The sequence below is a fragment of the Megalobrama amblycephala genome, linkage group LG2 (assembly GCF_018812025.1).
Source record: "Megalobrama amblycephala isolate DHTTF-2021 linkage group LG2, ASM1881202v1, whole genome shotgun sequence".
NCBI classification, from domain to species: Eukaryota; Metazoa; Chordata; class Actinopteri; order Cypriniformes; family Xenocyprididae; genus Megalobrama; species Megalobrama amblycephala.
The window spans coordinates 57,308,985-57,324,622 of NC_063045.1; the positions used below are offsets into that span (position 1 = coordinate 57,308,985).

General features: G+C 33.5%; 1 protein-coding gene across 7 annotated transcripts in view; it reads left to right on the forward strand.

Moving 5' to 3' along the window:
• slc4a5b (solute carrier family 4 member 5b) overlaps positions 1-15,638 on the forward strand; it is a 48,206-nt gene that overhangs the window by 18,148 nt on the left and 14,420 nt on the right. For 6 of the 7 annotated variants that reach the window (XM_048181148.1, XM_048181150.1, XM_048181151.1 and 3 more), the window contains 11 exons: positions 2,200-2,360; positions 3,619-3,768; positions 5,318-5,413; positions 6,711-6,766; positions 9,894-10,051; positions 11,521-11,608; positions 11,701-11,855; positions 12,318-12,446; positions 12,534-12,708; positions 13,935-14,068; positions 14,166-14,437. In XM_048181148.1, coding sequence (XP_048037105.1) covers positions 2,200-2,360; positions 3,619-3,768; positions 5,318-5,413; positions 6,711-6,766; positions 9,894-10,051; positions 11,521-11,608; positions 11,701-11,855; positions 12,318-12,446; positions 12,534-12,708; positions 13,935-14,068; positions 14,166-14,437 — 1,574 coding nt within the window. The remainder of the gene's footprint in view (positions 1-2,199; positions 2,361-3,618; positions 3,769-5,317; positions 5,414-6,710; positions 6,767-9,893; positions 10,052-11,520; positions 11,609-11,700; positions 11,856-12,317; positions 12,447-12,533; positions 12,709-13,934; positions 14,069-14,165; positions 14,438-15,638) is intronic. The other variant, XM_048181152.1, reaches the window with a different exon arrangement.

The window sequence follows — 15,638 nt, forward strand, 5'->3', positions numbered from 1 at the left end:
ATTTCTAATTATGCCCCAAAATAGGCAGTTAAAAAAATTATTTAAAAAAATCTATGGGGTATTTTGAGCTGAAACTTCACAGACACATTCAGGGGACACCTTAGACTTATATTACATCTTGTGAAAAAATGTTCGATGGCACCTTTAAATGTATTATTTATTTATTGGTTTGTTTAATTTTAATTTTAATTTATATTATTTATTTATTTATTTTAATCTAATTTAGTCTATTTAATAGATTAATGACTATTTTTTATTTTAATGGCATATTTTCATTCAATTATTTTAATCTAATTTATTTATTTATTTACATATTTATTTTAGTATTAATATTTATTTTTGTACGTTTTTTTTTTCTTTTTTCATTTATTTCTTTTTTACACATTAAACTTTTTTTCCCTTTTTTTTTTTTACGTTTTTCTCTAGACCTTTCCACAGACCACCTGTCACTACCTGGCGGCCCCCTGGGGCCAATAGATGTAATGACATTAAGGCAAAAAACATTAAAATGGATGTCATTTTACAGTTTTTTGCATCAATGTCATCGCTGAGCTTAATGTCTTCCAGAATTCATTTATTACATTTACATTTATGTATTTTGCAGACGCTTTTATCCAAAGCGACTTACAAAAGAGGGAACAAAAGCAATTTGTCAAAGAGCCAACAATAATCATAAAATTAGTATATTATAATTCATCAAGAAATAATTAGAAATGGTATTGCTGTCATCGTTGATCCAGCCCTCATGACAGTCACGTTTACATATCATCTATTCAGTAATTTGCTTTTCTTTGGACATGATTGTGTTACTTATTTTGTATGCAAAGGGCTCAGCCATTACATTCTGAGGGCCCTATCTTGCACCCAGCGCAATTGACTTTGTACACCGACGCATGTGTCATTCCTATTTTGCACCCGCGCAAAGCGCGCTTTTCCATCTGTCATCTCCCATTCCCTTTAAGAGCGAGCACAGAAGCACGTCGCTAAACTAGTGAATGAACTTGCGCTCCCTGGGCGGTTCAGCGCAAAAAAGGAGGTGTGTTCAGGCGCATTGCCCGCGCATTGCTATTTTAAGGAGCTGAAAATAGACTGCGCCATAGACCAACTCAAACCTGGTCTAAAGTCAATGGCGCAATATTTTTTTGTTAGAGCGCGTTGGTAGAAACTGCGCCTCTGGGCGCGTCCACAGTGCGCGTTGACTTTGCTTATTACACACAGGGATGCGCATCACACAAACATGCCAAATATTAAAAACAAAAGGATTACAGTGTAAAAGAATATTATTGTGTACATAAATATAAAAATGTAATGATGAATAGTCATTGCGTGTATTAGAATTAGGCTACCTATTTTCAATTCAGCCTATTACTACTTATAATGACGAACGAAATTGGCTAATTAATTGAACAATCGTGCCAATACACACACACACACACATATATATTAACTGACTCATCGCGTGTACGCAATGTAAATAGCAATCCGCCATGGCGCGAGCGCATCTCGCTCTTAAAGGGAATGGGAGATGACACTCTGATTGGTTTATTTCACGTTACGCCCAAACCACACCTATGAATAATGAAGCTACTTCAGACCAACCCATTTTAGATTTGCGCCGGGCGCAAGAGCCATTTATCCCGCCGGGAAAATAGCAACAGCGCCGAGACCCGCCCACAAAGTTACTTGCGCTTCGCGCTTTGACACTTGCGTTTCAGATCGTTAAAATAGGGCCCTGAATGTCTTAAAGGTACAGTTGCAAAAACTTTATAATGACTAACTGATGACACTTTACAATAAGGTTCCATTAATGAACATCAGTTAACTACATTAGTTAACATGAACTAACAATTTAAAAGATTTCTAAAACATTTATTAATCTTTGTTAATGTTAATTTCAAGATTTACTAATCCATTAAATCAATTGTATCTATTAACATTATTTAATGACCAGAGCTAACATGAACAATAAACATTTGTATTTTTATGAACTAACATTAACAAAGATTAATGTTAGTTAATGCTTTAACTAATGTTAACTAATGGGAACTTATTGTAAAGTGTTACCGATTAAATTTATAAGGGGATTTATTGATCATGTTGTGATGATTTTCAGCCATTTCGTTTACAAATGTAAAACCCATCTGTTGGTACATGGGAAGAAAGTGTGTTGCCAAGGTAATCTTCTGTGTGTTGCATCAGGTGGGTTAAGTTTGAGGAGAAGGTGGAGGAGGGTGGAGAGAGGTGGAGCAAACCGCATGTGTCCACGCTGTCTCTGCACAGCCTGTTTGAGCTGCGCACCTGCCTGCAGACGGGCTGCATCCTGCTGGACCTGGAGGGATACTCTCTGCCGCAGATAGTGGGTCAGTACACCGTCTGTCCATAAAGAGCAAAGAACAGACCTACAGAACTCAAGTTTGAACACACACCATTCTCAAAGTACTACAAATTCTGCTTATTTAATATGCCATTTAATAAATATATTGTAATACTGGTCAAAATATTTAAAGAAATTAATACTTTTATTCAGCAAGGATGCATTAAATTGATCAAAAGTGATGGCAAAGACAGTTATACTGTTACAACAGATTTCTATTTCAATTATATTCTGTTCTTTTGAACTTTCTATTCATCAAAGAATCCTGAAAAAAAAATGGTTTCCACAAAAATATGAAGCAGCATAACTGTTTTCAACATTGCTAATATTCAGAAATGTGTCTTGATCAGCAAATCAGCATATTATAATGATTTCTGAAGGATCATGTGACACTGAAGACTGGAGTAATGATGCTGAAAATTCAGCTTTGACATCACAGAAATAAATAATATTTTAAAATATGTTCAAATAGAAAATTGTTCTTTTAAATTGTAATAATATTTCACAGTATTACTCATTAAATGCATCCTTTGAGAACATAAGAGACTTCTTTTAAATACATTTTAAAAATCTTACCGACTTGAATGCTAGTTTATATTGGCTAATTTGATTTTGCTTCTAGCTATTAATAGGAGTGCAGTACTTTAATATTTTCCCACATTTAAATAAATTCCACTGAATTACACATATTTTCCATTCAAATTAGTGCCGATGATGTGAAGAAAAAATGATTAAACAATTATAGCATGCAGTAGTCAAAATTATATTACTCAGATGTTGCTCTTTTAAGACATTTAAAAGGGTTCTGCGAAATGTTTTATTGAAGTATCGACTTTGTGTCGCATGTTTCTTGTACAGTTTCTGAGAAGAAATAAAAATAAAACCAAATGAGACCGTACTTCACATACAGGAAGAATATAGATATATACAGTTAATGAAATAGGCTGCTGAGATCATTTGGTTTTGGGAGAATATGATGAGAAATGTTCATATTTAGATCTCAGACTTGGATTGCAGGTTGTGCCATGTTAGCAAATCTGAGCAGATTGAGACATTGTTGAGATCTAGAGGAGTTTACTGGAGTCTCAAGAGAAACATTTGAGAAGCAGTAGCCTTCCATATGCTCCATATACACTCATTGCTGTCTAGGAGAAAAAGTTAAAAACTCTTTTTCCTGTGTGTTTCCCTGTGATATTTATATATGGATTTTAATGTCTTTGTGTGCGTTTTTCTCTCTTTCACAGATGACATCATTGAGAAGCAGGTGCAGGAGGGTCTTATAGCTCCAGAGCTCCGTGAGAAGGTCAGTTTCGTCCTCTTGCGGAAGCACCGTCACCAGACCAAGAAGCCCATCCACCGCTCGCTGGCTGACATCGGAAAACCCAGCCCCTCGAGTAAGTGTCCGCTAACCTGTCCCACAGTCAGTGATATTCCCAGAATTCCCTATCTCTCTCTCTGACTCTTGCCTTTTCAAATCATTTCCAGTAAAGTTCTTTTTCCTAAAGTGCCCCTATTATGCTATTTTAAAGGATCCTATTTTTGTTTTGAAGGTCTGCTACAATAGTTTACATGCATCAAAGGTCAAAAAACACTTTCATTTTCTCATAATATATATTGCACATAATTTTTCAAAGAGTCTGAAAACGACTCATTCGAAGATTCAGTCTCTCTAAGCCCCGCCTATTCGAGAGCTACTTTGCTCTGATTGGTCAGGTGGCCCAGGTCAAAGTAGACGTTTTTCGCGGGCATAGGCTGGCATTATGCAAATTTCTTACATTGTTACATATGAATTCAACATCTGAGCAATATAATTTTGACTACTGCATGCTATAATTGTTGAAGACTGGAATTACTGACGACTCGTTTCGGCAGCTCGGAATCGGTTCTTTCTTTTAGGAGACAATAACTTCACTTGTTGTGCACGTTGATCTTTAAAACTTAAAGGAGACCTATTATGCCCCTTTTCACATGATGTAATATAAGTCTCTGGTGTCCTCAGAATGTGTTTGTGAAGTTTCAGCTCAAAATACCCCACAGATCATTTATTATAGCTTGTCAAATTTGCCCCTATTTGGGTTTGAGCAAAAACACGCCATTTTTGTGTGTGTCCCTTTAAATGCAAATGAGCTACGGCCCCCAGACCGCTTTCCAGAAGAGGGCGGAGCTTTAACAGCTCGCGCTTTGGTTGCTCAACAACAACAAAGCTGGAGAATCTCACGCAGCCAAAACGAGGATTGTCAGTAACGGTGTTCAGACTTACATTGTTCAAACCGGAGTCGACACTGATGGAGAGACTCAGGAAGAAGTTACAACTTCATTTCTGAATGGTTAGTGGATACATTTATGTAGTTGCTGTGGAGTTGATTCAACTCATCGACTAGCATGTGCCGTCATGTTCATCTTTTGTGTTGAATTGACCCTCGTTTGTGAAGCAGTCCGGCATAAAATGACGGCATGACAACAACACTCTACTACAACAACTCTTCCTCTTCTCTAAAGCAGCCCAACATGGCCTCACCCACTTTGTTGTGTGTTCTCAGGGGCGGGGTTTATGTAAATATTGGGGTTTGTGATGTCACTAACCCGGGAAGAAGCTCGTTGTAGTCCCTACCAGCCGTTTGTTGTAGTCCTTAAAGGATTTCTGTAAAACAGAATATCTCCGTTTGCACTGAACTTTGAGCGTCATAACTTTGCAGATGTTGTTTATGCTCAAACTGCAACATTACACACTAACTACAGTTAAAAAAGTGAAATCATAATCAAGGACCTCTTTAAACAGACCTTTCACATTCACAAACGGCTATATTACACACTGCATGAAATGTAATATCTGAAAAAGCATAATAAGGGCACTTTAATTTCTTGAGTTTCCACTTTATTCTTTTGCCTGTCCTGCCATCTTCACCATGTCTTTCTCTGTGTCTGATCTCGGGTCTGTGTCAGACCGCAGTCCGAGCCCGAGTCCTCGCTCTGGGTCGGGTTTCCATCGCTCCACTGAGGACCTGCGAGCTCATCAGAGCGGCGGCCTCAGCAAATTGCGTGAGTCTGAGCTTCTGGTTCTTCTACCTTCCGTAGATTTATCTGCAGCTACTTCCAGATCTCTGGAATCTTCCATCTTAAGTTCACACTGGCAGCCATTAGATGTACTTTTGGATTTCTATTAAGCTTTCCTACTGTCTCAAGTTTTGTTGCCCTAAAACACCAACTCACATCAAAATGCATGACCAGTGTGAACTCGCTTTTACTTCACATTGCATCATCAACAGACTAACCGTTTGTAGTTGCAACATTTCTCAAGAATGCAACAGTGCATTTCTGCCATTGTTCTGAGGATTAGAGATTATTAGAAAGGTCCTGACTTTAGTTTTCCATTCCTGTTTGTCACGATTTGTTTCTGTACTCTGGTTACTTTAGGCCAGAAAAACAACAATCTTTTTTCTTGTCTTTAAAGAAAAGTTTCCAAAAAGCATGCAAACGATTAAAAGTTTGGAATAATTAAGATTTTTTTTTAATGTTTTTGAAAGAAGTCTCTAATGCTCACCAAGGCTGCTGTAATATTGTGAAATATTTATTTAAAATAACTGTTTTCTATTTTAACAACTGAAATGTAAGAAATGTTTTGCCATCACAGGAATAAATTAATTTTATAATATATTCAAAAAGAATCTTGTGTTTTTCAATATTATTGTTTTTGATCAAATAAATGAAGCTTTGGTGAGCATAAGAGACTTCTTTCATAAACATTAAAAAATTTATTTAATTTTTAACTTAATTTAACTTTTGACTGATAGTGTATGTCCTTTTAACATATACTAAGGCAGTACATATTTTGCAGTACCTTGTAAAAAAACATGATTGTATAAAAGGGCCATTTTTGTCATATATATCTATATATCCTTATATCTATGCAAAAATTGGACTTTTCAAGTGAACGTGACTTTTAGAAGTTCAAAAAGTGACATAACAAGAAGTCCTAGTAACGTAAAGTACCATGCTTGCCATCTGAATCTGAAATCTTTTTTGGAGTGTCTATGTCCAATTGTTTTCACTTGCAAAATAATTTGTGATGATTTTGTTATATTTGCTTGCATTTGACACTGAATTCACATCATAATAATTCAATTCTGTTTTTTATTTTATTTTAGTTTAGTTTAGTTTAATACTTCAACTTTAACTTACCTCAGTTATTTGCCAAGGCAAGATTGGTGTTTTAAGTTTTTCATCTAATATTTATAGATGATAGTTTTATTATAATCAATTTAATAGTTTTAGTTTAAATTATCAATAACAACACTGATTCAATTAATAATCAAAGTGTTTCATCTATGCTTTTCAGATCCTTCTCAGTGCCGTAGCATGAATGATATTTCCGTCACGCCCAGCAATGACCAGGTACAACAGTTTTCCATTAGTTTTCCTAACTTTGTGATATTTTTTTCACATGAACATATTGAAATACATGGAAAATGTATTTATTCATTAGCACAAAGTAAACAAGATGAAACAAAAGCACTGCATCAGGAGCCTCGGCTTATTTCTGAGAATTTATGTAATGGAGGTGAGACATATGATCCATAATTTATGCAGGATGCTGGGGATAATCTCCATATAAGTCACTCAAATGCTGCCAGCACTCATTAGTCTTTTTGTAATATTTCATTTTGTTTAATCATTGGGTATGTGGTGCAAAAACGAAAACAATGAAGCAAAAAATGAAACGCAGAATAAAGCTCTTATTTTTGCCAAGGTATTTTGAGGCGATTGAGGGGCTTTAATGTGCGAGAAGGGTCGCTCTCAGCTCACTACACTTCAAAGTGGGCCAATTCTGAGTCCGCTTTAATGAGTTTCTCTGCTTAAAGTGACACCCACGGCTCACTTTCATGTGGCCGCTGCCCTCGACAGGTTTCATTTAGGGCCTACGGGAGCATGCTGAGTTTGAAAGTTAAGGGTCCTGGGAATTATGGGGGGATATGTGTCAAAGACATGCAGATTTATATCATTTGAGTAACTGATATTCATATGCATTTGTTCATGTATGAATGTCATTGCATTATAACCAAACATCAAACCCAGAAATATAGCACAAGCACACTTTTCAAGCAAAACCTTTCATAAAAGAAGTTTGTTAGGTTTGAAATGAGGGGAACCAACTTTACCATGAACCAGTTGGTTAAGCGATGTTGCAAAAATAAGAAGTTAGTTCTGAGAAAAGCCTTAGAGGTGCCCTAGAATCAAAAATTGAATTTACCTCGGCATAGTTGAATAACAAGAGTTCAGTACATGGAAATGACATACAGTGAGTCTCAAACTCCAGTGCTTCCTCCTTCGTATGTAAATCTCATTTGTTTAAAAGACCTCCGAAGAACAGGCGAATCTCAACATAACACCGACTGTTACGTAACAGTCAGGATCATTAATATGTACGCCCCCAATATTTGCATATGCCAGCCCATGTTCAAGGCATTACACAAGGGCAGCCAGTACTAACGTCTGGATCTGTGCACAGCTGAATCATCAGACTAGGTAAGCAAGCAAGGACATGATATCATAACATGATATTTTTAGTGATATTTGTAAATTGTCTTTCTAAATGTTTCGTTAGCATGGTGCTAATATACTGTTAAATGTGGTTAAAGTTACAATCGTTTATTACTGTATTCACGGAGACAAGAGCCGTCGCTATTTTCATTTTTAAACACTTGCAGTCTGTATAATTCATAATCACAACTTCATTCTTTATAAATCTCTCCAACAGTGTGTAATGTTAGCTTTAGCCACGAAGCACCATCAAACTCATTCAGAATCAAATGTAAACATCCAAATAAATTCTATACTCACATGATCCGAAGCATGCATGCAGTATGCATGACGAACATCTTGTAAAGATCCATTTGAGGGTTATATTAGCTGTGTGAACTTTGTAAATGCACCGGGAGCGTGAGCATTTAAAGGGGCCGCAGCCTGAATCGGTGCATAGTTAGTGATGCCCCAAAATAGGCAGTTAAAAAAATTAATAAAAAAAAAATCTATAGGGTATTTTGAGCTGAAACTTCACAGACACATTCAGGGGACACCTTAGACTTATATTACATCTTGTGAAAGAACGTTCTACGGCACCTTTAGCAGTCAGCCAGAAGGTAGTGTTGTAATACTTGAGACCGGTCTTGGTTTCGAGACAATTTTTTGGAGTTCTTGGTCTAGTTTCGGTCTTGACCAGGGCTTACTATTCACTGAAGACGAGTGTGAATTCCAACGCGGCGCTTTTAGTTTTTACAGTGAAAGAGTGCGTGCGTGATAAGATATAAGTAAACATGAAACATTTTATATTTGACAACTGTTTTACGATGGATATGTTTAATGACCCACAGTAACATGCAGTGATACAAAGTACTCAACTTTTTTTTTTATGGAATTTCTTCATTTTGATTTGAAAATTTGCTATCATTTAAATTATGTCATTTATAACTGAATGTGGCGAGACGAGACGATTTTACATTTTTGACATATTAGACATATAAACAAGAGTGAATGTGTGCATATTTTTAAATAAAATATGATTTGCAAAAAGTTGAAATGGACTTCTTCACAGTAGGCTATAATTAAACCTAGAACTTCTTTTATCATTCTTATTTCTTCATTATTCTCTTGTTTAATCCCTTTTAATCCTTTAATTATTTAATTTCTTTAAATAAAAATAGCAACACCCCTTCCCCCTTCCCCTCAGAGAAAAAAAATTGGTCCCCCCAAAATTCAAGACATAGGGCCTTGAAAGACCAACTGCGAGGATTTCATTAATTTGCAGTGCATTGTCTGATTTATTTGTTTGTGATTGCATGTAAAACTTCCTACTTCAAATGCAATCCGTAACTTATCTCTTATTTTGATTTCTTGTGTTACTGTTGTGCCGGTTCAGAAATCACCAGAAGGTTCACTTCTAAGTGAGACCTAAGTGTCTATATATTTGTAGGGCCATTTTCTTGTAAATGAAAATGTTTGTGAGGAATAAGATCTATGTCGGACAGAGAACTGGAACCTGCAGGTTTGATACTCAAATATGGACGGAAACAGCAGCGAACGATCTGACAAGAGGCAAAACAGAGTCAGGACATGAGAAAGGAGCTTGTTTATTCATGGCAGAAAGTGAATTGACTCTGAAAGAGGCATTAAAAGATTAGCCGATTTTGACCATAAGCACAGACCATTCCATATCCACGTGTTCTTTCAGGCCACCGTTGCCGATCGGCTGGTTTTATTGGTTCATGTGTGTGCGTTTGTGTGCGTTTGGTTTTCCCGGTGTGATTGCATAACTTTATTGATCTGCCATTGGAAAAAATGAGACGCTTCCCATTTCCATCACATGCGGGCACATCAGACATTGATAATGGAGCTCATATTGATACTGGTATCATGAATGAGGCACAAACTCTTTCCAACATGGAAATTTCATGACCTATGCATCTGACACAGACCATGTGGTCTAATTTAAACCCACTCACTGCACTGTTATCTCGCCCACCAGCTGAAGAATAAATTCATGAAGAAGATCCCCAGAGATGCTGAGGCGTCTAACGTGCTGATCGGAGAGGTGGATTTTTTAGACAAGCCGTTCGTGGCCTTCGTACGTCTGGCTCAAGCTGCAACACTAGGAGGCCTTACTGAAGTCCCTGTGCCAACCAGGTGATCATCAACAAACATTTTGCATATGTTTATTGGCTGTTTAAATAGCCAATAGCCTAGTTTTATATTGCAGTCTGGCAAAACCGACTTGACTTGAACCATAGGACAAGAAACTAATAAATTCCAGTAATTTCCTTTGCAATATATATATAAATATAAGTGTTTGTGCAACCAAAGACAAATTATGATTTATACATTAAAAACAATTACTGAATGAGTTTATATGTCTTGTTTTCTAAATCTATGGAAGCCAATTTCTCCCACATAAGAAAAAAAAAAACATACTTTGGTAAATAATTATAACAGTTAATACAAAAAGTCAAAATTATGACATAAAAAGTAAAAAATATAGATAATAAGATAAAAAAAACTAAAATGACAATTGGAATTATGACAAAAAGTCACAATATGTGATAATTTTGACTTTTTATGTCATAATTATTACTTTTATCTCATTTCGACTTTTTATGTCATCATTTCTTATGTGGCAGAAATGGACTTCCATACTAAATATCCTTTAGAAAAAATAAATTTTTTGTGATAAATATTAGGACTTTTTTTCAAAGAATATTTTTTCCCTTCAACTCACTCATAAATTGTTTATTGTTATTATTTAGATCTGATCAACTTTATTGAGGTTTATGTTTACAACAAGATTGAAAATAATAATTTGAGGAACAATTAATAAATGTTATATGTATTGAGGTTAATTAAGCTTTTCAAGTAAATCTTTAGGAAGGAAGTTTGGATATATGTTTTACTGGAAAACAAGACAATAAAGGAAATAAATAAGTGTGGTCATTTTGGTAACACATATTCACTATTAACTACGACTTTTGCCTCAATAAACTCTGAATTTAATTAATCATTTTAATGGTTAGTAAGCAGTGTTGGGGAAAGTTACTTTTAAAAGTAATGCATTACAATATTGTGTTACTCCCTAAAAAGGTAATTTTTACTTTTTATGGAACGTAACGTTACATTACTTTTGCGTTACTTTTTCTCTTTAATTTAATATATTTAATTTTTACAGTTTTATGCAATATTCTGAGATTGCATTTCACTGTTTTTATTTATTTTTAAGGAATACCAACTCTGTTTTTGTGCAACTAAGATGAGTACATGCTCATATTTAGTCACTACCAGGAGAGCTGTCAGTCAATACATGGGAGAACAAAGAAACTTGTGTTACTTATTTGAAAAAGTGACTCAGATATTTTGCTGTAAATTTAAAAGTAATGCTTTGGGCTAGGATTTATGGATGTAGAATATGATAATGCAGAATAAGGCATTAATATGTGCTTTAAAAGTACTAATAAACAGCTAATATGCAAGCTAATAGTCAAAAGTGATCATTCTTCCCCATACTAAACCATTTTACAGAAAGAGAAAGACTACATTTTAAATGTGTGATTATGCTTCATTTTAATCATATACAATGTGAATTTTCTTTGTGCTGTATTTTCCAGGTTTCTCTTCGTGCTGCTCGGTCCCAATGGCAAAACCAAGTCCTACAATGAGATCGGTCGGGCCATGGCCACACTCATGGTTGACGATGTAAGAGAAAGTATTAGTAATTCAGTGCCTCAAAGTTTAGCATCATCCCAGTATTTGTTAACAAGTCTATCTGTATCTGTCACCGTCTTTAGCTGTTCAGTGACGTGGCCTATAAAGCCAGAGATCGTGAGGACTTGATTGCTGGGATTGATGAGTTTTTGGATGAGGTGATAGTTCTTCCTCCTGGAGAATGGGACCCCAAGATCCGCATCGAACCCCCGAAGAAACTGCCTTCAGCAGAAATGAGGTATTAAATCATGAATTTATGTATATTACCATTCAAAATTAAATTAATACTTTCATTCAGCAAGGATGCATTAAATTGTGTGATCAAATAAAATGACAGTATAGTGACAGTATAAAGGCCCGTTATCAAATTATAATATTATTTAATATTTTTACCGTTTTTACTGTATTTTTGATCAAATAAATGCAGCTTTGGTGAGCAGAAGATACTTTCAAAAACACTGAAAAATCTTAGTAGTCAGTAGTGTATATTGTTAACATAGCAGAAGTACTGTACAGTTTAGACTGCATTATGATTAAAAGTACACTGTGAAAAATATTTTGTAACCTAAAACATGCGGTAGGATCTAAATTAACTGAATTTATTCAAGTAAAAAATATTATTTAATATTGATTCAATCATATTAATTATGCTGCATGTTTCAGGGAGTATGCACAGAGTTAATTGTGTTTGTTTCTGCAGGAAGTCAGTTTTCTCTCTAAATGAGCTGGGGCAGCCGAATGGGAACGCAGGAGGAGGTGCAGCGTCTGCAGAAGACGAGGACATGCCGGCGCCGCATGAGCTTGGAGAAGAGCTGAAATTTACCGGACGGTAGCGTTTACTGAACCTGGTCATCTGCTAGTTCTGGAGTTCTAGATTTACCGTACATGACGTCTGAGACTCTTTCTGTTTGTGTAGATTTTGCGGAGGACTGTGGCTGGACATCAAGCGTAAAGTGCCCTGGTTGCTCAGTGACTTCTACGAGGGCTTCCACATCCAGTCCATCTCTACGGTGCTCTTCATTTACCTGGGCTGCATCACCAATGCAATCACCTTTGGAGGACTGCTGGGGGACGCGACCGACAACTACCAAGTAATTCACCTTGTAGCCACAAATGCTTTGATATAATGACAATATTTTAATGTAACTGACATAATGCCTATATAATAATCTCAAAACAGCCAAATATGAAGCAATTAATTCGCCTGGCCAATATGCAAGCAGAAAGTGAGAGAAAGTTTAAAATAAGACATTTTATAATAAGAAATACATTTAAGAAAATTAATTGTGCAATTTTGGTGATATATACAAGAAAAAAGTTGCAGCTGTGAGACACAATTATCTTTTTATTTTTTATTCTGAGGCAGAAACCTACAGATGCCCATTTCTACCACATAATAATGTAAATGATAACATTTGTTAATTTTATGAATAATAATAAAGATGTTTTTTAAAATATTTTATTAATATTATAATATTTATAATATTTTAAGTAATTAATATTCAACAAAACAATTATTATTATTATTAATAACAATTATTATATTTTTTGTTATTATTAGTAATTACTTTTGGATAAAATGTTTTTTTTTATTATTATTATTATTATTATTATGTTTTTATTTTTATTTATTAATTTTTATTCAAAATAATAAAAAATATTTTTAATGTTATTAATAATAATATTATAATAATGATTATACTGTTTTTATTATGAATAATGATAATTGTTTTTGAATAAAATATTTTAAAAGTATTATGATTATTATTATTATTATTATACATTTTCATTTAGTAATCATTTTTGCCTTTTGATGAAAATATCATTATGTAAATCATAATAATGTCTTCATGACTGTCATATTTTTTAAGGCATAATTATGAGAAACAAAAGTTGAAATCATGAGATAAAAAGTCATAATTGTAACAAAAAGTCAAAGTTGCGAGACAATTATGACAGTTGAAGTTTTGTGTCAAAATCCAGATACAAAGTCATAATTATGAAAGTCGAAATTACAAACAGTCAAGATTAAGACTAATTATGTCTTGTTTCGACTGTTTGTCATAATTTTGACATTTTATCTTGTAATTTCAACATTTTGTCATAATTTTTAATTTATTTAGTATCTCATAATTTCAACTTTTTATGTCATAATTATGATTTACATAAGCATGATTTTTTCTTCTTATGTGGTGAAAATGGGCTTCCATATCAAAATCTTCTAAAATTAAACATTTTATTTATTGAAAGTGCATTCAATGTTTGAACTTTATTTCCAAGTCTTCATTATTTTTTGATGTGTCTCATTGACTTTCAGGGTGTGATGGAAAGCTTTTTGGGCACAGCTTTGGCCGGCGCGGTCTTCTGTTTGTTCGGCGGTCAACCCCTCATCATCCTCAGCTCTACTGGACCGATACTGATCTTTGAAAAGCTGCTTTATGAATTCAGCATGTGAGCACGACATCCTGTGATTTAGTAAAGTTAAAAATCAGCGAAGTGAGTCACTGAGTTGAGCTGATTCTTTAACTGAATTGTCGTCTGTGTTCAGGAACAATGACATTGACTACATGGAGATACGGCTCTGGATCGGCTTGCACTCCTGCCTCCAGTGTCTGATCCTGGTGGCCACAGACGCCAGCTACATCATCAAGTACATGACGCGCTTCACAGAGGAGGGCTTCTCCAGCCTCATCTCCTTCATCTTCATCTCTGATGCCCTTAAGAAAATGATGAGCACCTTCAATTATTACCCCATCAATCGAGACTTCAAGCCAGATTACATCACCAGCTACAAGTGTGACTGCCAGGCTCCTGATCAAGGTGAGTCTGACCCCGTGACCCGGCGAAAAACAACCGCAGCCAGTCAGGCTCGTTGGCATTATTCTGTGAAATAAACACTGACCCTGTTTACTTTCTTCATACATGTTCCTGACTTTTCATTTAGTTATTTCAAGAAGTAAAATATTTATAATAATAATTGAATAATGAATGTTGATATTATGAATAATATATATATATATATATATATATATATATATATATATATATATTTATTTTTTTTTTTTTCAAAGTAATTATTATTAAAAAATTATAAAAAATATTAATAAATTAATAATATATATTATAATGATAACATTTGTTGTTTTTATGAATAATAATAAAGATGTTTTTTAAAATATTTAATTTCTTTTGATTAAATATTTTAATATTTTAATATTTTTTTATTTTTTGTTATTTTTTTTCAAAATAATTATTATTAAAAATAATAAAAAATATTATTAATAATAATAATTATTATTATTACGATAACATTTGTTGTTTTTATGAATAATAATAATAAAGCTGTTTTTTTAAATATTTAATTTCTTTTGATTAAATATTTTAATAATGTTTTATTTTTCTTGAAATATTTTGTTCAAAGTAAATATTATTAAAAATAATTAAAAAAAATATGATTAATAATAATAATTATTATAATGATGACATTTGTTGTTTTTATAAATAATAATAAAGATGTTTTGGAATATTTTATTCAAAAGTAATTAATATTCAATAATACAATTATTATTAATAATAATTATTATATTTTTTATTAATAATAAAAAAAAATACTTTTGGATAAAATGTTTATAAAAATAGCATTATTATTATTAGTATTATTATATTTACATTTGTATTCAAATGTAATTATTCAAAATAATAAAAAAAATGTTATTATTGATAATCAGTATTTTAATAATGATAATATTTTTATTATGAAAAATAATTGTTTTTGAATAATTAAAAAAAAATGATTATTTTTATTATACATTTTCATTTAGTAATAATATTTGTCTTTTGATGAAAATAACATTTAAATGTAGTCATTATTTTGTGTCACATTAATTGTCTCATTCATTTTTACTAAAATGGCATTTATATTTGTCAACTAAAATGACTACAATTAATCATTTAATTTTTACTCTCCACAAATGACTGCAATCCTGCACTGTTCTTGATCCAGATAAAATCAAGACACATC